We start from the raw sequence: 20806 nt of genomic DNA on the forward strand, positions 1-20806 counted from the left end.
AGTCAATGATAGGTCCTACATTAGATATGCATGCATGGAACTAAATTAGTAAACTTTATTTTTTAGAAAGAAAAAGTAGCTAACATTGATTGGTCCTCGAAGGATTAATTAAAATTAACAGTCATCTAAAGGCTTGATTCTCATTATTTCAGATGTAAAACAATTATAGACATGCAAACATATGATAATCTTTAGAGATAATGGAGTTTCTTGAATTATTAAAACAATTATTTATAATAATCTCAATAATAATACATTATTATCTTGATTTCTTGATAATGTTAAAAGTTAATTTTAATTTGGATTATCATTGAAAAATATTAGAAAATTAGAATAATGTCGGATAAAATTGGAAAATCAAGAAATATAAGTTAAAAAGGCCTTGGTCGGCACTTTGACCAAGACCGAAGTGCCACTCCTAGCTCCTTGAGTGTTGTTTGGCATTTGGGGTCATAAATTTTGTGATCTCTTAAATTATATTTTGATTTTCGATTTTTTCCAAACGATTTTGGAGAAAGAGATAATAGCTAATCATTGAAATACACGACCTTTAATACTTACAAATTGTAAGAATTAGGGTACTCACCTCTAAGACCTTATACTTGCCTTTTACACGATGTAATTACGTTTTCATATCTCGAATGGTTGTTTATGGTGGCACTTGCTATTAGAGTAAGTCGCACGATATCCACAACCTAAGAAATGTGGGAGAGAACCCAAAGAATTAATAGAATGGTAGAGAGGAAAAAGATGTTCTATTTGCCCCGAGTTACACAAACGAGGAAGGTTACACCATTTTATAACCCACTCTAATGTAACCTATATTACATGAGAATTAATCCTATTAGATGTGGCCAACCAAGAGTTATGCTCACGAATAAGGGCCTACCAAGCTTGGCTCAAATTCTAACACAAACTTAATAAAAATATTTTCATAAATAAGGAAAGTTATCAGACAAATAGAAGGTTAATTTCCACCCTCTAAAATATAATTCTGCACACTTTCTACTAATAATAATTGTTGAAGCAAGATTTGGTCAGTAGTGTGGTCATCCAGATAAAGTTTGGTGTGAATGTAATTGTGATATGCAAAACAATAACATAGATGTTTCTCATTCTATAGATACCGGTGTGTTGCTAGCCGAAGAGTCTCCAATGATAAAGTCAGTTATTTAAAGACCTCCTCATTTTTAGTTGTTGGAGCCTTGGAGGTCTTTAATGGTTTCATTTATTTCTTTGGTAATGCATCTAATGGCTTAATGAGGCGCTTGATGAGGTCGTCAACGGTCTTTTTCTCCGAGCTTTCTATTGGTAACGGCTGTGCATTTATTGCTCATTTAAAGCAATACAATGGTCCAATGCACTGTATGAACGACCTAATTTTATGTACTCATTAATAATCACATGTTTGCATTTTAGAGGAAAATACAAGACTCAGGTACAGTCCGTAGATGCTATTCTCTAAGTTCCCCTTTTAAAATTTTGTCATGTAGATTTTTCACATGTGATGGAAGTGTATTTTTTAGTTAAATAGTCAATATGACTGAATCTTAAGAGAGGAACTTAAAGAATAGCATCTAAAGTATTGTAGCTAAGTTTTTTCACATAGAAAATGAGTATTTTATTCTAAATTGGAGGGGAGATGGGACTTTACCAAAAAAAGAACAGGGAACGACGTCGTTTAGCAAAATGAAAGACCGCCCGGAACGAATGGCGAGAACAGAGAGAGATAAGCCAGAAAAAGAAAACCTCACTCCTCAAAGAAGAAAAAAAAAAAAAAAAACGGACGGTGCTGATAAACCTCATTCTCTCATCTGAGTCGTCTCCTCTCTCCTCTCTTCTCCAGCGTCCGATCCTCCATTTCCCAACTCCATCCAAAGCCTCTCCCTCTCTGGCGCCCATTTTTCTTTAATAAGATAAACAATTCCAACTCACTCTCTGTCTCTTTCACACAAATACACACACAGAGACTCTCTCTCTCTCACTCACTCGCTCACTTACACAAACCAAACCACCACGAGTCCCTTTCTCTCTGAGTTTTTTTTGTTTGACAATGTCGTTTTGTGATGGACTAGTGCTTCTTCTTCTAGGGTTGCGATGGCGGAAGTTACGACGAGTCCGAACGGAGGAGGCAGCTACGACGAGAGCGGCGATCAGAGCCCGCGCTCCAACGTTCGCGAGCAGGACCGGTTTCTTCCGATCGCGAACATTAGCTGGATCATGAAGAAGGCTCTCCCCGCCAATGGAAAGATCGCCAAGGACGCCAATGGAAACCGTCCAAGAATGCGTCTCTGAGTTCATCAGCTTCATCACCAGCGAGTAATCGCGCATCGATCGCACTCTTTGTTCTTCGAAATTTTTTTTTTTTTGGTGTGTTTGATTAATTGGAGGTTGAATAATGTGTAGGGCTAGTGATAAGTGCCAGAGAGAGAAGAGGAAGACTATTAATGGAGATGATTTGCTTTGGGCTATGGCTACTCTAGGGTTTGAAGACTACATCGATCCACTCAAGATTTACCTCGCCAGATATAGAGAGGTCAAATTTCGTTGAAAATTTGGGCTTTTTAACAATGAAAATGAAATTATTGTCCTTAATTACCTTTTTAATCTTTTCTGATAATGAGTTTTTGTTGTGTAAGTTTTGACTGACCGAATGTTCTTTGCTTCCTTGTTATCTGGTTTTTTTCTTGGTGCTGATGTAGGAGAAATCATAAGATTCACATAAATAATGTGGTTCATCATTTTACTAAAAAGCTTTCACATGTTAAAAATTGTTAGTTAAAAAATTATTTTAAACAAAAATTAATTACTGACTCAGTAATTTTAAACAAGTGGAAGTTTTTTAGTGAAATAGTGGACAAATGATGTGGTCAACCAGCTGGCTCTATAATTTCTCCTGATGCAGATAGAGGTATGTTAAATTTATCTTCTTCTTTTTTAATTTTTTAATTTTTTAATTTTTATTGATGTGGTTGGTTATTAGAATTTCCCATTTTTTGATGTGTTTGGGTTTATTGTTTTCGTTGTTATAAGAGTGTTTGGATTTTTGAATATTGGGGTTTTGCAAATTATGGGATTTGATAGGGTGACACCAAGGGGTCAGCAAAGGGTGGAGAATCATCTGCTAAGAAAGATGTTCAGCCAAGTCCAAATGCTCAGGTGATGATTTGTGGCTTTGTATATGCTTAATTTTTAGGTGTGAAATTTTCTTAGCATCTTATGGTGGCTATCTTTGGTGATGGTGCAGATTGCTCATCAAGGTTCTTTCTCACAAGGTGTTAATTACGCAACTTCTCAAGTAATCTCTCTCTCTCTCTCTCTCTCTCTCTCTCATTACATACAATATAGGCACACGTCATTGAAACTAAACTAAATACTTCCGGTGGATCGTTTTCATAATTAATTAGTATGATGAGGTACTGTGAGTGGAACTTACCATTTTTTTTTTTTTTTAATTTCTAAGAACAGTGCAGGACTTATAAAAATGGAATACTAGCATTGCCCGTTGTTGTTAGAAATGTGTGGTTTGTTGATTAAACTCACAATTTCTTAATAGTTTAAGCTTTTGGAACAATCGGTAATTTAATATGGTATCAGAGCAGGAAATCTTGAGTTCGATCCTTGTTTTTGCTCTACCTCCTATTTAAAATGTTAAAAATCCCACGTGTTGGGCTTCACCCATTAAAAAGTAGTTTGAGCCTACACGTGAGAGGCAGTGTTAAAATTATGGTTAAGTGGCTAAATTCACAATTTCCTAATAACTAAAACTTTCAGGAGAATTGGTAATTTATCAGTTGTAAACTTTGTTAGGTTATGATATAACTTTGTTTTGATTTCCCTTAAGTTTTTGTTTTACACCTAGAACCGAAAGGGCCTTTGTTGCACTGGAACTTCCCATTTCTCATCCATTCTAGCTCTAGTAGGGTTTATTTGGAGGTTAATTCTGTTAGTTAACTTTGATCCTAATAAGCATGCTTAAAAGAAATATGGTGTATGGAAAGGCATGATTATTGCGTAGACTCACAAACAAAATTGGTTTGCAGTTGAAATTTTTATAAGAACATCTCATTTTCATCAATCTAGCATTTAAAAATTAAAGGGATTAATCTTGAGCTTAGTTCCAACAATCAAGTTTGGTGACTGTATTGGTAGGCGTCCATGCTTATCTTTTGGTTTTGGGCAAGAATGAATCAGTAATCTTTTGTGTTGTTAGGTCTGAATGACTCCAAGTAATGATCAACTCTATTATAGGCTAACATCTACATATTAGACAATACTAAAAGCCATGTTTGGTTTTGGGTAGTTTAAGTGTAATTTATATTTTTTCAAGCTATCAACTATGAAGTCAAGTTTAATTTATTCCAATGCTTGGATTATTTTTTATGTAGTGTCCTGTCATATCATGTATTAGCAAAGATATACTAATAACATGTCATTGAAAGTTATTTTTGTATATCATGGAAGACTACTAGTCTTTTAAATATTGTTCGATATGGCAGATCTTATTGAAAGTCCTGAAAAAGTCATCTAAAGGAACTATGGGGTTTCCTTTTGTCATCAACTTCCACGAGCATTTTATGCTTTAAATGCAAACGTATCATGACTGTTTGGAAAAGTATTTCAAACCTAAGCCAGTTTATAAATGTAAGTTTTTTGGATGTCAAAAAAAATAAATGTAAGTTTTTTTTTTTGGTTGAGAAATCACGCTTAAATGTGGAGTTTTGATGGGATCCGGAGCAATAGTGTTGGTATGATCCCACCCAAGAGAGAAAGGATGTAAACGTTATGCTTTCATTCTTAGATCACAATCTAGTGTGATGTTAAATTGTTAACTAAGTAATTCAATAAATAATTTTAACCTTCTCGAAAAGGAAAAAAAAAAAAAAAACTAATTTTCAAAATATATTATAACTAAAATTACCAAACGAATATCTCAACTTAATAAGAAATAGATTAATCACACACAATGATATTGATATTTATGTGGAAAGCTCTCTCTCTTTAAATGAAAAAAAAACTATGAGACTAACTTCGAATTAGTCTCATATGTGGAAAGCTCTTTCTTTTTATGTGAAAAACTCTGTCTCAAGTTACAATAATTGGTGGCTTCGGCTTACTCTTAGAGCTAGCTGTTACGAGGGGATACTAGTACTGAACTTGAAGAAACCTTCCCCTATCTCCATCCTTTAAAATATGCCCCATTGGACTGGGTTGGGGTAGATGGCCGTGGATAGATTGAGGATGGTCATCCCTATGAATCAATAAGTTGTCAATTATTAATGTTTAAGCTAATAGGTTTTAAAATGGTCATCCCTATGAATCAATAAGTTGCCAATTATTAATGTTTAAGCTAATAAGTTTTAAAAGTTTGAAACATCGAAATTCATGGTGAAGTGATTAGGATATTAAAAAGTGGAAGGTTTTAAATTCAAAACGTTTGGGAGTAACTATGTAATCCTATTTTGGAGGACAAAATGATTCTTTGAGTGAGGGCTGAAATTTGCTGAGTGTAATCTTGTGTTAGGAGGATGGGCGTCCTCCTCAAACTCTTTTGGCTTTGTCATATGTAAAAGATAATTCTTGTATCTTTTGCCAAGTTGAGTGAGCCATTCCATTATCATGTGAAAATTTAATCCTTTTTATATTTAGACCCTTCTATTTAAACTTTGTTGTTGTTGTTGTTGTTTTTTTTTTTTTTTTTAATTTTATTTTAAAATTTTAAATTCAATGGTTATAATAGGGAGTGTGAATTTAAATTTTAGATGTTTTTATCGAAAATACAATAAAATATTAGTTGAGTTGTAACACTTTTTAAGTACAATATTTTTTTTTGATAAGACTTTTTTTTTTTTTTTGGAGAATCTTTTTGATAAGACCTAATACCACCATTTGCAAATATAATTTCATCCAACCAATTAATCGGTACATATGTTGTATATATAAAAAGTAAAATGGAGGGTAGGCCCCCCATTATTTTATATATATATATATATATATATATATATAAATGCTACGGTCTTTGATTGAAGGGCAGTTAATATACAATATTATTACTATTCACCACATCTTATGGCGTAGAGTTATAATAAATGATCCATCATGAGGTCCAGAACATCGAATAATTGTATACTATGAAATATGAAATGGATTTTATCTTCTAATTTTTTGTTGAGAGAGAGTTTCAACTTATGACGTCCGCTCTTGATGATAGCTCTTTATCATTAGATGAAGACACCAATTAGTTTTTAGTGTAGGTGCGGATTGAGTCCCTAATCTCTTATTCAACCAATAGAGACTAGTTGAGCTAACTAGAACCCACTTCTAAAATTTTATAATGCTTTCTCACCTAATATATTCGTTTTTATTTGGGTGCATACGATAATTATTTTGGTCATTGATCTTATGTTGACAGTGCTAGAATGTCTGTAATATCACACTATACTCGTTGTTTAAAAATTAAAATAGGAACTTTCGACTAGTGTCCAAGTCATGTGACTCCCACGTTTTGGCATTTATTACTACCAAGCTATCCCTTCATTCCCTTGTGACGGTGTATATGCATGAATGTTGTCGTGTCCATCTACGTCACAAAAGGTGTATTAAGGGACCATTAACCAAAATGTCATTAGTTATTTTTAGAAAAATTGAAACGACGGTTGGGTTCAGTGGAGTTGGTCAAGGATAAAATAATTCTTCATGTCAATTTCAAAGCATATACTCCAATTCATACGTTCAGTAGGAGTTGGTCAAGGATAAAATAAATATTCATGTCAATTTCAAAGCATATACGCCGATTCATACAAGATTTTCTTGAGTCAGATTCCTTTCAGATTTTTTTCTCAAAAAAAGAAAAAAAAAAAAAAGATGCCTTTCAGATTTCAAAATCTTATCCATAAAATGCATCAATTTTTTTTTGGCAATAACTAAGTCTTCCTTAGTCCACATGAGAAAGATGTTGTAATTTGTATGCAATTATAGTTACATATAATACCATCCGGAGGATTTAATTAAAGCATTTTTTATAAAATATATTTTTAAATTTTACATTCTTTAAATACACTTATCTCTCCCAAAAAAAATCTTTAGATACACTATTTTTGTAAACTTTTCAAAAAAAAAAAAAAAGTTTTTAGCAATAAGCTAATTCAAATGTACACTAAGGGTCCGTTTGAATATCGCTTATTTTGCTGAAAATTGAAAACACTATAGCAAATAAGTGAAAAACGTAGATGATTATTTTTTGATACGGGTACTGTAGCTCAGCTGAAAAACATAGATGATTTTATTTATTTATTTATTTTTTTCACTCCTCTCCCACCCTAACGCCTCTCTTCGAGAAGAGAAGTCCACGCCCACCAGAGAAATTCACAAAGGAAGACAACCCAGTCCGACACTGGTGGCGATTCCAGTCGGCGTGGTGGTCAGTGTCCACCTGTCTATCACACACACACACACACAGAGGAGGAGATATCTAAAACTAAAATCAAACTAAAAAAATTCAAGGATTCAAACCACAAATCAAAACTTAGATAAAATCTTAAAACCCATTACAGACCCAAATATTAAAACCCAAACAAGCTCAAGATTCTTGGGACTAACCATCGATTGACTCACCTGTGAAGTCTAATCGAGTAATCGACCACCAGGCAATGGAGGTAGAGACAACAACTTGAAGATCTTACTTGGGTGGCAGCAAAAACAGAGGTGCTTGAAGATAAAAAGCTGAAATGGTGGAGGGTTTTGTGTTGTGGGTGGGGATGGAAATCTTAGATTTGACTTGAAGGGGGTAGAAATCTCAAGTTTTGTATATATATAAGCAAATCGGTGTGGTTCGGTGTTCATCGGAATCCAAAAACCTTCGCCGACAACCGCACCGGCCGACTTTGGTGCTTGAAAATCGCTGCCGACCACCATGCCTAACACCTGCGGTGGATGTTTGAGGTGGGCGGATCGGTTCGGCTCCGACCAGTTTTGTCGGTGGTGGGCGGTGCCTGTACAGCCTTAAAAAGAACCCAGTCCGTTACCGGCGAACCTTCTTGGATGATCCTCTGCTGTTTGGGTGTGAACTGAAGAAAAAAGCTAGCGTTTTTTTTCTTTAGTCTTGGCGTTTAACACGTTGTACTGTAGCCATGGGTCCCACTGTTTGGAAATGCCAAACGCAAACGTTTGAAAAAAACTCTAAATCCAAACGCATACTAATATAGGCTAAAAACCAACGGTATCATGAAGTCATCAATATCTACAAGGGCGTGGAGGATAAAACAGTAGTAGTTATTCACCGTATTAAAGGATTCAAAATCAATAAAAACTTATCAACTCAATTATGAAACAAATTGAAATTCTTATCAATTAAAAAAATATAATGAAAGTTAATATGTATAAATATTACTCCTATAATATTATGACTAAAAAAAAGAAAGAAATGAAGGAAACAATGAAAGTGGTGATGTGATGTAAACGGCCGGTGCAAAACTAGTGGTGCAAAACTAGTGGTGGTAGCCGTAGCCCACATTAGTATAATCCGAATCTCATTGATACACAAACACATTAGGCCCCGTTTGGTAGAGTTGTTAAACAACTCATTTTTAGTTTTTAAATAACATTACATGCATTTCTATACACTTTTTCACCTACACGTATTTAAAAAAAAATATAAATAACATTACTCAAATTCCTCTATCAAACGGGCCCATCTCTACTAACTTCGAGGCCACAAGTGTGACCACTTTTGTGGGTCTTCATTTGCCAACCCCTTCTCTTTCCCAAACGAAACTGCCTGTGACTGTGACTGTGACTGTGACTGTGACCCAACCATAGTCCAAAACCAAGACTCCCTACTCACTCTCAAACACACACTCTCTCTCTCTCACAGACTCTTTCTTCTTTCTCTCACCAAATCATTCTTTCAATTCCAAAGATCAAACACACACACTCTCTCTCTCTTGCACTTATCCAGCAAAACCAACATACATTCTATAATCTTTTACTTAAAAACAATTAAAAAAAGAATCAATTCTGTTTTCATTTTCTTAAAAAATATTGTTAGTGACTCTGTATTACTAGTTGGCTTTACCATTTTCCTTGTTACTTTATATCTGTAGCACAGAGTGGCTTTTCTTTGCTCTCTTTCTTTTTGCACCATTTCTGTGGTTATCAACCTCTCAGTTTAGCTAGCTTTTTTTCACACCCATCATGGAGATTAAGCCTCTCCTATTATCTTTCTTCTTCTGCTTCATTCTTCTTCTCTTGGATGCCTCCAAAGCTCAGATGCCAGGTACTCTCTCTCTCTCTCTCTCTCTCTCTATAACTTTCTCTTATGTATATTTCTAACCAAAAGAAAAAATCTTTTTTTTTTTTAAATGGGTTTGAATTACTCTGATCTTTTTATTGCCATGTACATGAATTCTAATCTTGCTTCAACTGTCACTTTGATATCTGTCATTTCTGTTTAATTATAAAGTAATTTTTTAAAGAAAAATTTTCACTTGGGTGTGACTGTCACTAATGGCGAGAACAATTGGAAGGGAAAGTTACAATTGTTACAGCCCTACTCCAAGGAACTAACAACAAAAAATAAATAAAAATGATGAACTGGGAAATTTTAGAGCAAAGAAAAACACTAAAACAGTGACTTTTCGTCGTTTTGACTTTTGTTGTGGATATAATAAATGATGGAAAATAAGGAATTTAAACCATAATAAGTCTTAATTGAAAGGTAAACACTTTAAACCCTGTGCTTAAACAACTCCCTCAAAAGTCAAGAACATTTCAACTGTACTGTAGTAGTTACATTATACGAGTTTTATTTCAAGACAACATTGATGCCGCTCCTATTTCTGTTCTTTTAATACATCTTTGTTGATAATTGCATAAGGTTGTCCCAATTAGGTGATTTTTAGACTCACTGAATTGGCTTTTAGATTTTGCCTGTCATGTGATAATTACATTTGTTAGAGAATAACAGTTCCTCATAGAGTTTTCCTCGTAAAAATTTCATGTAGGAGTTTGGAATCACTTTTCTTCTACATTAATGTTTCTAACAGATTTTGTCTTTTGACTCAGGTTTTGTCAGTTTTGACTGTGGAGGCAAAGAAAATTTCACAGACGAAATTGGTCTTGAGTGGACTTCTGACATTAAACTGATTTATGGAGAAACAGCTGGTATTTCTGTTGCAAATGAGACACGCAGGCAATACCAGACCCTGAGATACTTCCCTGCAGATTCCAGGAAGTATTGTTACACGCTTAATGTCATAAGTAGGTCTAGGTACCTTCTGAGAGCAACATTCTTGTATGGTAACTTTGACAAAAACAATGTTTATCCGAAATTTGACGTTTCCCTTGGGGCGACTTACTGGTCCACAATAGTCATTTCGGATGCTAGTACTATAGAGGTCCGGGAGCTAATATTCCTGGCTTCAAGTCCTACCATCAGTGTGTGCTTATCCAATGCTGTAACTGGGCAGCCATTTATATCTACTCTTGAGCTCCGACAATTTAATGATTCAATTTACTACACAGATTATGAGGAGCTGTATTACCTCAGTGTCTCTGCAAGGATAAACTTTGGTGCAGAAAGCGAAGCTCCAGTTAGGTATGCTTAGAATAGTTGGTTAGAAGTGCCTAACAGCCTGCTATTTTGAATGCATGGTTATCTGAATGCATTTTAAAATAAATAATATACACGAAACAGTATGAGAAGAAAACATTAAGTTACTAAAGCTATTGTCACGCACATAGATGCCGAACACCCTATTAAGGGAATTTTGAGGTAGGAGAGGCTTAGTAGCTACACATTTATTATTTGAAGTTTTTTCCATATTATGAGATCTGATGACTGTATCTTTGTATTCTAGGTATCCTGATGACCCCTTTGATAGAATATGGGAGTCAGACTCTTTGAAGAAAGCAAATTTCCTTGTTGATGTTGCTGCTGGAACTGAAAAGGTGTCAACCCGAAAGCCAATTTATGTAAACACTAAAGAGGTACCACCTCAAAAAGTGATGCAGACAGCTGTAGAAGGCATGAATGGGTCATTAACTTACCGGTTAAATTTGGATGGTTTTCCTGGTTCTGGATGGGCAGTCGCCTACTTTGCAGAAATTGAAGATCTGGGTCCAGATGAGACTAGAAAATTTAGACTATTCCTTCCAGGCAATGCTGATTTAAGCAGGCTTGTAGCCAATATTGAAGAGAATGCTCAGGGAAAATATCGTCTTTATGAGCCTGGATTTACCAACTTATCCCTTCCCTTTGTATTATCTTTTGGAATTGGAAAAACATCTGATTCTAAGAGGGGGCCTCTTTTGAATGCTATGGAGATAAATAAGTATTTGGAGAAAAATGATGGTTCTTTACATGGTAAGTATAACAATGGTTCTTTGAGTATACATAGTATGGTTTTTTTGCTCTTGAGCATTGTTCTTTACCATGAACTTCCATGAGTTGCAGGAGCGTCTATTGCAAAAATAGTTTCATATTACTCATCATCTGATTGGGCACAAGAAGGTGGTGACCCATGTCTACCAGTTCCATGGTCATGGGTGCAGTGTAACTCGGATCCACAACCAAAAATTGTTAAAATGTAAACTTTTAGGCCTTTTTGAGGTTTTATCTCATCAATACCTAATCGGTTTTGCCTTGTTTAAAGTTAGTCCCATACATAGATGAATGCAGATGTCACTGATCTAACCTCAATTACTTTCTGTCCCTGGTGCTTGGCAGTACATTGTCTGGAAAGAACTTGACAGGGAATATCCCTTCAGACTTTGCAAAGTTGACCGGTTTAGTTGAGTTGTAAGTCTGGTACCACATTTCCATTTTTCTGGAGGGTCATAATTGGTTTCCATGATTAGTTCCACTAGTATTGATGACCCTTGAAGCATCATAATCCATGTCTTTTGGTTGCAGGTGGCTTGATTACAATTCATTGAGTGGTCCAATACCTGATTTTACTGGATGCATAGAATTAAAAATCATGTAATCTATCATAAATTTTTCTCTTTATCATGGGTTCTAATAAATAATTTAGGTAATTACAATCTTTACCTTGTATAGTCATCTGGAGAACAATCAGTTGACGGGTGAGCTGCCTTCCTCTTTGATGAACCTACCAAATTTGAGGGAATTGTAAGTTATCACAATTTCTATATTGGTTTATTTAATGCCTTCCAATTTCAAAGATTCTTTGCCTTAAGTTGATGCATTAGAAATTATATATGTTATGATAGATTGTAAGATATAATCCATATTTGTATTAATTCTCATTTATTTTAAGTAAGTGTTGTCATTCTGTTTTAGGCTTTTAGCTGAAGATCGTATATACTTGATGCATCTGGTGGTTGCAGGTATGTGCAAAACAATATGTTGTCAGGAACTATGCCATGGGGTCTTCTCAATAAAAACTTGATTTTGAAGTGAGTGTGACTTTTTGCAATTAAAATTGGGATTCCATAAATTGTGACATTTTAAGAAAGGAAAATATTATTGACATGCGCACATATTAAAAAAAATTTAATCTTAAAATGTATGACTGCATTGCTTTGGAAATGTTAGCATTATAATTTTTAACTAAGTTCTCTAGAAAATGAAAATGGTCTTTGGAACTTGAAAATGATACAGTTTAAACCAAAGAAGGTCACAATTGCAGTCAAATGGGTTTTGTTAGCATGGTTTTAGACTGAGAGGTCTAGATTTGTTTAGATTTTTTAGCAAGACTTTGCTTATGGATGGCCACATAATTAATTATGGGAGTAATAAGGAATTAGATGTCATTTTAAGCTAGTTTTGTCTAAGAGGGATACCCTTTTGTTGAACTACTTTTAACTTTTCCTCCTCTTTAAAAGTTTGTTGTTTTGGAGAAGATATCATTGCTTTCAACCAAATGGTTAATGATAGGACTCGATTTTTGTATATTTCTTCTTGAAGATTACATTGTCTCTATGTTTCAAACTGTGGAAACTAAATTGACTTTGAAGCCACTGGCTCATAGTTCTGTGTTTAGATAAAAGCATAGCTATATTCAGTTTATGTATTTTACTCCACAGTATGGTTTAGATTTGTTTTTCCATGCCAAAATGTTGACTGGAGATCATATTTTCAGATTCAATATGAATGTTGATATCTACATCCTGGCTCCTCCAATGCCTTTTTGTTCATCTTGTTATTCATTGGCTTCTTTGCTATCCCCTCTTTTTTGGGGGGGGTGGGGGGGTTCTTTGTATGTGTCTGTCACTCCTATCAAGGGTGGTGATGCAGGATGGGTAGAAAATAGAGATAAGATGAAAAGAAAGAGAAAACGTGATAAATCTTCCCTACCTCGAATTTACCTGAAAACCTTAGGCTTCAGAACCTAAGGGTGCTTGGAATGGCCAACAAGAAGAAAAACATTCTCTAATAAGAAAATTCATATTCAAATTGTACAACCTCAAACTCTTCCTGGAGCCTCTTTTTAGTAGGCTTCATGGATTACATTAAGCCACAATTACATCCCATAAAATCCTTAACAACATTAAAGATCAAATTCTAAATTCAAAAATAAAATAAAACCTAATGTCTCAAAGAAAATCTAAAATAATTGATTTTGAAATAGTTTTGGTGCTCCTTGCATCATACTCCCCTGGTTGGAGAAAACTTGATCTCAAGTTTTGAAGTGCTTGAGGATAAGACTGCTTGTACTGGAGAATTTCAAAAACTCTTGAAGTACATCCAACTTCGCTTAGAACAAAGAAGCCTTTTGTTCCACCATATTAAATATGTCTAGAATGATACAAACAATCGGTGGAGTAAATGATACAACCTTATCTTGCTCTATAGTAAACACCGTCATACCAAACTTTCCACTTCATCCATTATGTACATCCTCTAAAATTTCTCTCTCTAGCTGAATTTTTGCCTCATCAAATAATGACCCCAACAAATTGAATCAGGTCTACTGCATATGGTTTTGGCTGTATTAAGTGTACATTTGTTGGAGCTTGTATTTCTGTTTTGGCACAAAATTTTGGTGCCTCAACACTATTGTCCCTCATGTGAAGCTTTACCCCCAAGATTATTGGGTAGTTTTTGGGTGGAAGCCATTATTTTGTCAAATCGGGCATTATTCCTTGCAGTTTTGTGAGCTAGGTCCTGGATGGCCTTCAGTATGTCTTCCAATGATATTGGGTGGACTTAGGGCTAGAAACTGTATGAACACTCATCTCATCTTTTTCAAATTGTGCCACATAGCCAGTAGGTCTATTCCACTCACTCAAATGGTCAAATTGTTTCTTTGGTCTACAAAGTAAGCTTGATAGGATTTAGGCAAGCATTTCTTTTGATATGATTAGAGGTTATATATTTTGCATAGTTTTTCTTTCATTTCTTCCCAATCAGTTTTGGGGGGGTTGTCCCTTCTAAGGCGAAGGTTTTCAATATTGTGCCAATAGTCCATAGCTTAACATATCAATTTCATCTTGGCAAACTGAACCTTTTTTGCATTTGACAAACCTACTTGTTTAAAAAATGATCCATCTCATGTAACCACTTAGTGAAGATCCGTGGGTCTTGTCAACCATCGAATATTGGTGCTTGTAATAATACTAGTTCATTAAATAATTATTACAAAAATTTTAGTTGGGCTAATAAACGAAAACAATTTGAAATCAAATACAAAGTGCAACAGTGAGTACCCAATAGACTGTGGCGGGTCTGCTCGAGTAGTGGTGGTACAACCTTTCCAATGAAGCTTGGAGGAAGGTCACAACAGGTGATGGAAGCTGTGATGGTTTGCAGTGATGTGACAGGTGCTCAGCTGGCGACTATGAGTTGCAGTAGTGGTTGTTTGGTGTTTCCCGGCGTAATTGGTGTGATGCCAATACACAGAGTCAAGAGCGTGGTTCTTTGATGGCGACTAAACTGGCCTCTGGTGCTTGGGTGGTGAAGGAAGGGTGGATTTGGGTTGTGGGTTTGAGAGGAAGATCTCGATTGGGTTTTTTGTGGGATTTTGAGTATGGGTGTACCTATATGGTCAACTGTTGTGGGTGAGTGCTGTGAGGAGGTTTTGGCTAAGAGTCTTGTAGTGATGGGTTTTTCAGGGATGGTGGTGGGGTTTTCCCGCATTGGTTTAGTAACTGCAACTAGATGAGGGAGACCTTTCGGCAAAGGCCACACTTGGCTTTGGGTTGGAATTGAGGGAATCTAGGTGTGGAGTTGTAGTTGAGTGGACTTTGGGTGGTTGATATGAGTGACATGATTCTTTAAGATTGAGAAGTTTGGATGGATGGAGGATGGGCTCTAAAATTGATTTATGACTGTGGTCTGTTGATTGGATTGAGGTTACTCTGATATCAAATTTGATGCAAGACAGGGTAAGAAAAAATACAGTTAAAGGAAAAGAAAGAGAAAATAGTAGAAATCCTAAACTTCACCGCCTAGAATTTGCGTGAAAACCTTACACTTCACCACCAAAGGGTACTTGGATTAACCACCAAGCAAGAACAACGTTCTTTAATCAGAAAAGTCCTATTCAAATTGTATTGTCTCAAACTATTCCTAGAGCCTTTTTTAATAGTTTTTAGGGATTACATTAACCAACAATTACATCCCATAAAATCCTCAACAACATTAAAGGCCAAAATAAAAAATAAAATAAAACTAGTCCAAAATTCAAATATAAAGTCTGGTATCTCAAAAAAGGTAATCTGAAATAAAAATTTTTGAAATAATTTTGGTGTCCCTTGCATGTGCTTGTCAATCCAACCAAGGGCTGCCTTGGCCTTGGCAGCGTGCCCATGGGGGGCTGCCTTGGCCTTGGCTGCTGCTTGCATTCAAATTTGGATTGATTTCCAAAAAATGAGGGTTTTTTTGGAAAAGGAGGTTATTTGCCCCCGGGAGGCAGGCATTGGGCATGCTAGGATGCCCGAGGGCTTGCTTGCATGCACGCCACGCTACATCGCCCCACATCATCCCGCACTTCGGCAAAATTGGCTGAATGGGGAGCCCACAGGCCGATGCTAGGAGCACGCGGATGCTGAGGCATGCTGTGAGGCGCATGCTGCCCGCCACGATTGTTGCAACAATGTCTCCACAGGCATAACTACAGCCCAGGCTTCCGCCGCCGCCACCACCACCGCGGCAATCTGCATCGGTCCACACCTCGAGTTGATTGGCGGACCGGCTATTGCCGTTCCACATCCGACCTAGGAGGTTGAGGATATAAGATTTGGACCAAGAAGGAGGCAAAAATTATAGGTGGATTGATGATTAGATCAGCAAAGGCATGATAAGTGGATGGAGATCCTGGTAGGAGAGTGATGCTTGTGATAGGAGCACCCTTAAGGTATTGTAAAATGCATTTGACAGCTTGAGAATGAGTTGTAGCTGAAGCATGCAAGACAGACTTGGTTGACCAAGTTGCACCAGGTAGGGTTGGTGAGTGTCAAATATTACAAGGGACCAACAATGTTTTTATTGAGTAGGATTAGGTAAGAGAAAACCATTGGATAAAGCTGTTTTTGGTCCAGAAACAACTGGAGTGGTACAAGGATATTAGAGCATATTTATTTTGTGCCAAAGAAAGGTCATGAGAGGAATGAGATGCCTAAATTCCTAGGAAGAAGTGAATGTCCTAATTAGACCTAGTGAATTTAGTGCCAAGAGATGCTGACAAAGTTGGTGAGCATAGAATGATTGGCTCCTATAAGGATGATATCATCAGCATAGAGAAGGAGAATAAGGGAGCTATTGGAGAGTGTAAGACAAACATGGAACTATGCAAAACTGATGAAACCATATCGGATCAAAAGGAAATAAAACGGTCAAACCAAGCTTGGGAGGCTTGACACATACCAATGATACCATACATAGCCTTAAGTCAACAAACATGTGTAAGATGACTAGCATGAACAAAACTAGGAGCTTGTTGCATGTAAACTTCTTCATTAAGGACATTATGAAGGAAAGTATTAGTAACATCAAGTTGATGAATGGGCTGGTGGATGGTAATGGTGATAGAGAGGATAGTATGAATGAAGTGGGCTTAACAATAGTACTAAATGTATTAGAAAAATCAACATTGGGGTGTTGATACAAACCTTTTGCCACAACTTGTATTTTACATTGTTCAATAGTGCCATCACTATCACTAAGGGAGAGTTTGAGGTGTCAGTTGTAGAGGTATCAATGGTGGGGAGGTGAAATGTAGAAGGTTGAGATGAAGGTTTTGTAGAGCATGATGAGGTGGTAGCAATAGAAGAGGGAAGAGTGGTGGTAGAGCAGATGGGTGGAGGTGAAATGGTAAAAGAAATGATGAAAGGATGTGGTGGTGAAGAGGTAGGGGTAGACATCTTAATTATCATTGAAAAGCACATGGTGAGAGATATAATCACAACCTATTTGAGAATCAAGACACTGATAGCCTTTGTGGATGGTGTTATAACCGAGAAAGGCTCAAGCCATGGATTTGGGGCTAAGTTTGTCTTTTCCGTATTGACACAAACATGGAAAACAATCAGTTGAATACTTGAAGGATAGAGAAATCTAGGGAAAATGCAAAAAGAAATTCAACAAGAGAGAGGTGGTTAAGGACTTTGTTGGGAAGGTGATGAGGCAAGCGGTGGGAAAGGCTCCAAGCCAGTATTTCGTTGGCATTTGTTCTTATAGGAGATCGGAACCATCCAATTCAACCCACATTCTCAATCTGACTGAAATTGAAGGCTCGTGTATCACATGTGAGTTTGGAAACAGAGAGCAAATCTTGTTTGATGTGAGGAACAACTAAAACTTCTTGAAGAGATAATGAAGATTTGGGGGTGGATAAAAGAACCTTCCGTTATGACCGGTATGAATAGTGGGCAAACATGTACCATCTTCAACAAGATCTTGATTATTGCCACTGGATAGTTGCACACGTTGAAGAAGAGTGGGATCATAGGTCACATAAGAGAGGGTGCCTGAATTTGAAACCCATTGAGTTGGTTGAGGTGGTGGTGACTGTGTAACATGGAGACCAGTAAAGGTTTTGATGAAGGTTTCTGTTGCAGCTGGCTGCATAATGATAATGACACTTGTCTACGGTGGGTCATGGTGTGACATATTTGGCATTTGATAGAGATGCACGATGGATTCAATGCATGGTCTACAGGGAAAGGTCGCACAGTTTGTAGATTCGGTTACTTGTGCAAAACTGGTATTTGGCGTGAGAATATGAAATTGTTGTTGGGGACTTGAGGGTCGACCACTATTGTTGAGGCTTGTTCCGAAATTTTTGTGTGGATAAAGGTCCTGAAGTATAGAGTACCGTAGCATCTCCCAATGGGAGTGGAGCATGGGTTGGGTGAGAGTAGTTTAAACACTGTTCATGGGTCAGCAAGTGAGATCATATTTTTAATGAAGGTGATGGTTTCAAATCGGTTTTTAATAGTAGAGATGAATGGATCAAACTGCGGACCCGATCCATTCAAGGTGTATGTAACAAGATCAATATCTTTGATCTTTTCACCAATGGGAGTGGAGCATGGGTTGTGTGAGAGTAGTTTAAACATTGTTCATGGGTCAGCAAGCGAGCTCATATTTTTAATGAAGGTGATGGGTTCAAATCGGTTTTCAATTGCAGTGATGAATGGATCAAACTGTGGACCTGATCCATTCAAGATGTATGTAACAAGATGAATATCTTTGATCTTTTCACCAGTGGTAGTGAGCAAGTCTACACGAGATTTTGTTTGTTGCAGGTGGTTGGTGGTGGTGCGGTCCCCTAAATTGCGTTTAGGAGTTCTTGCTGCAAGGGAGATTTTCTTGCCAAGGATTGATGTTGATACAAATCGGCAAGAATATCCCAAACAGCTTTTGATGATGACTATCCAAGAATTTTTGTAGCTAATCCAATGGATAAGGTGGCACTAATTCCACCAAAGCAACTATTGAAAAAATGATCAAGGTTTTGCCCTTGCAAGTATTCTGGATTTGGTTACTCTGTTATCGGCTGATTTTATGGTTGTGGGTGGTGGTGGATGACTTCCATCAACAAATTCAAGGAGATTTGTGTTTATAATAATGGATTTGATTTGATCTAGATGAGATAATTGTTATTGTCGAGTTTCAGGGACTCAGATATGGCCATGTTGTGTAAGGGTAGATTCATGGTGTTTGATGTAGAGGAAGCTGCTATTGGTGATTGATGTGGAATTGAAGTTATTTTATAGAAGCTTGATAGATGATCATAAAGACTCTGATACCATGAATAAATTGAAGAGTGGTGTTTTGTTTGGTGAAATACTTGATGCGTAATGATATGCATTCAGCTCATGTAAGTGTTGATCTCATGATATGCCTAATTACATTAATGGGTCTCACCTAACCTTGTGGCACATACAAATAAAGGTGATAAATTATCAGTTTTCCCAAAAGCTTAAGTTTTTAGAAATTTGTGAATTTAATCATTTAAATAATTCTATTATTCTAACACTCCTCATGTTTTCGCCTAGACTCTCCCTAAATAAGTGGGGCCCAACATGTGGGATTTTACTTTTTAAATGGGAGGTAGAGTGGTGATAAGATTTAAACTCAAGACCACCTACTTTGATACGAGGATAGACTACCACTTGTCTCAAAAGCTTAAATTGTTAGAAAAAAAGGTGAATTTAATCATTTAACCATTATTCTAACAAAATGATACAAGAGTAATGTTAGAACAAAGATTTAAATTAAATCCCTTAAAACATTAGCTTTGACTTTTTCTTTATTGGTTTGAATGGTGCTCTTGTTTGGAGAGTTCATCCTTTGATTGTAGGTTTCTGTTATTAATGTGTTTATAGATTTAGTTCTTTTTTGTTTTTATAAATTAATGTGTTGTATCATATGCATATATGTGTGTATTATACTTTGATTCTAGCTCTACCATTGATTTGAACCCTTACATTCTACTTTGATTCTCCTCAGCTACTCTGGGAACATAAATCTTCGAAAAGGGAGTAAAAGTGGGAGCCACATGAATATAATTATTGGGTCATCAGTTGGGGCTGGTGTTCTATTAATAGCTACTATTGCCTTATGCCTATTTATGAGCAAAGGGAAGAAAAGGTATTTTGAGCAAGGTATGAAACTTGAGAAATCTTCACATTTATCTTATTTTTATAAAAAATTACTGTTGGTTCAACAAACTTATTTTGATTTTGTTATAGACCAACTTGACCATTCCTCGCCTGTTCTAAGACTAGCATCTTCCAAGAGCAAAGCCCACACAGAAGCTGCATATTGCTTCACTTTCTCTGAAATTGAAGATTCTACAAGAAAATTTGAAAAGAAGATTGGTTCTGGAGGATTTGGAGTTGTATATTATGGAAAAATGAAAGACGGAAAAGAAATTGCAGTCAAAGTTCTAACCCATAATTCCTTCCAAGGAAAGCGAGAATTTTTGAACGAGGTAAGTTATCATACTGTTTGAACCTCTTTCTATATTCTGATATTGTAGTCACATTATCTTGACCTATTTATAAACTGGTGACGGTTCCTTTATTACTTTTTTTAATGTCAAATTTGAAATATAAACTAGTGGCATGGGACTGTTGCAAATTTGGCCATTGAACTGGAAATAAACTAAGTGGAAAGAAGGGAAAGCCCTATCCCATTCTTTTTTCAACAGAATTTTATACCCTGTCCAGAATTTATACCAACTTTGTCGCTTGTAATTTTATCTAAATCACCTTGCTTTTGCTTCTTTTTCTTTGCAAATTCTCTTTTGACAAATTTGGTGAAACAGGGAGATTTGAAACTTCGATATCTTCCATTATAGTCTTTCTTGAAGATAGAAGTGTCGATTAATGAAAT

General features: G+C 36.2%; 1 protein-coding gene and 1 pseudogene across 11 annotated transcripts in view; both read left to right on the forward strand.

Annotated features, from left to right (window-relative positions):
- LOC126691765 (probable LRR receptor-like serine/threonine-protein kinase At1g67720) overlaps positions 1 to 20806 on the forward strand; it is a 38245-nt gene that overhangs the window by 15219 nt on the left and 2220 nt on the right. The window contains exons 1-10 of one of the 11 annotated variants that reach the window (XM_050386910.1): positions 9102 to 9274; positions 10063 to 10594; positions 10857 to 11362; positions 11453 to 11585; positions 11726 to 11797; positions 11912 to 11980; positions 12059 to 12130; positions 12349 to 12417; positions 19919 to 20073; positions 20161 to 20402. The exons of 6 other annotated variants lie outside the window; for them this stretch is intronic. In XM_050386910.1, the coding sequence (XP_050242867.1) occupies positions 9193 to 9274; positions 10063 to 10594; positions 10857 to 11362; positions 11453 to 11585; positions 11726 to 11797; positions 11912 to 11980; positions 12059 to 12130; positions 12349 to 12417; positions 19919 to 20073; positions 20161 to 20402 (1932 nt within the window). In that variant the 5' untranslated portion in view covers positions 9102 to 9192. Of the gene's footprint in view, positions 1 to 9101; positions 9275 to 10062; positions 10595 to 10752; positions 10772 to 10856; positions 11363 to 11452; positions 11586 to 11725; positions 11798 to 11911; positions 11981 to 12058; positions 12131 to 12348; positions 12418 to 19918; positions 20403 to 20806 lie in introns of those variants that run through there. 4 more of the 11 variants (XM_050386909.1, XM_050386907.1, XM_050386913.1 and 1 more) reach the window with 4 other exon arrangements.
- Positions 1635 to 5665, forward strand: LOC126691767 (nuclear transcription factor Y subunit B-10-like; annotated as a pseudogene).

Source organism: Quercus robur, chromosome 7, assembly GCF_932294415.1.
Source record: "Quercus robur chromosome 7, dhQueRobu3.1, whole genome shotgun sequence".
Classification (NCBI taxonomy): domain Eukaryota; kingdom Viridiplantae; phylum Streptophyta; class Magnoliopsida; order Fagales; family Fagaceae; genus Quercus; species Quercus robur.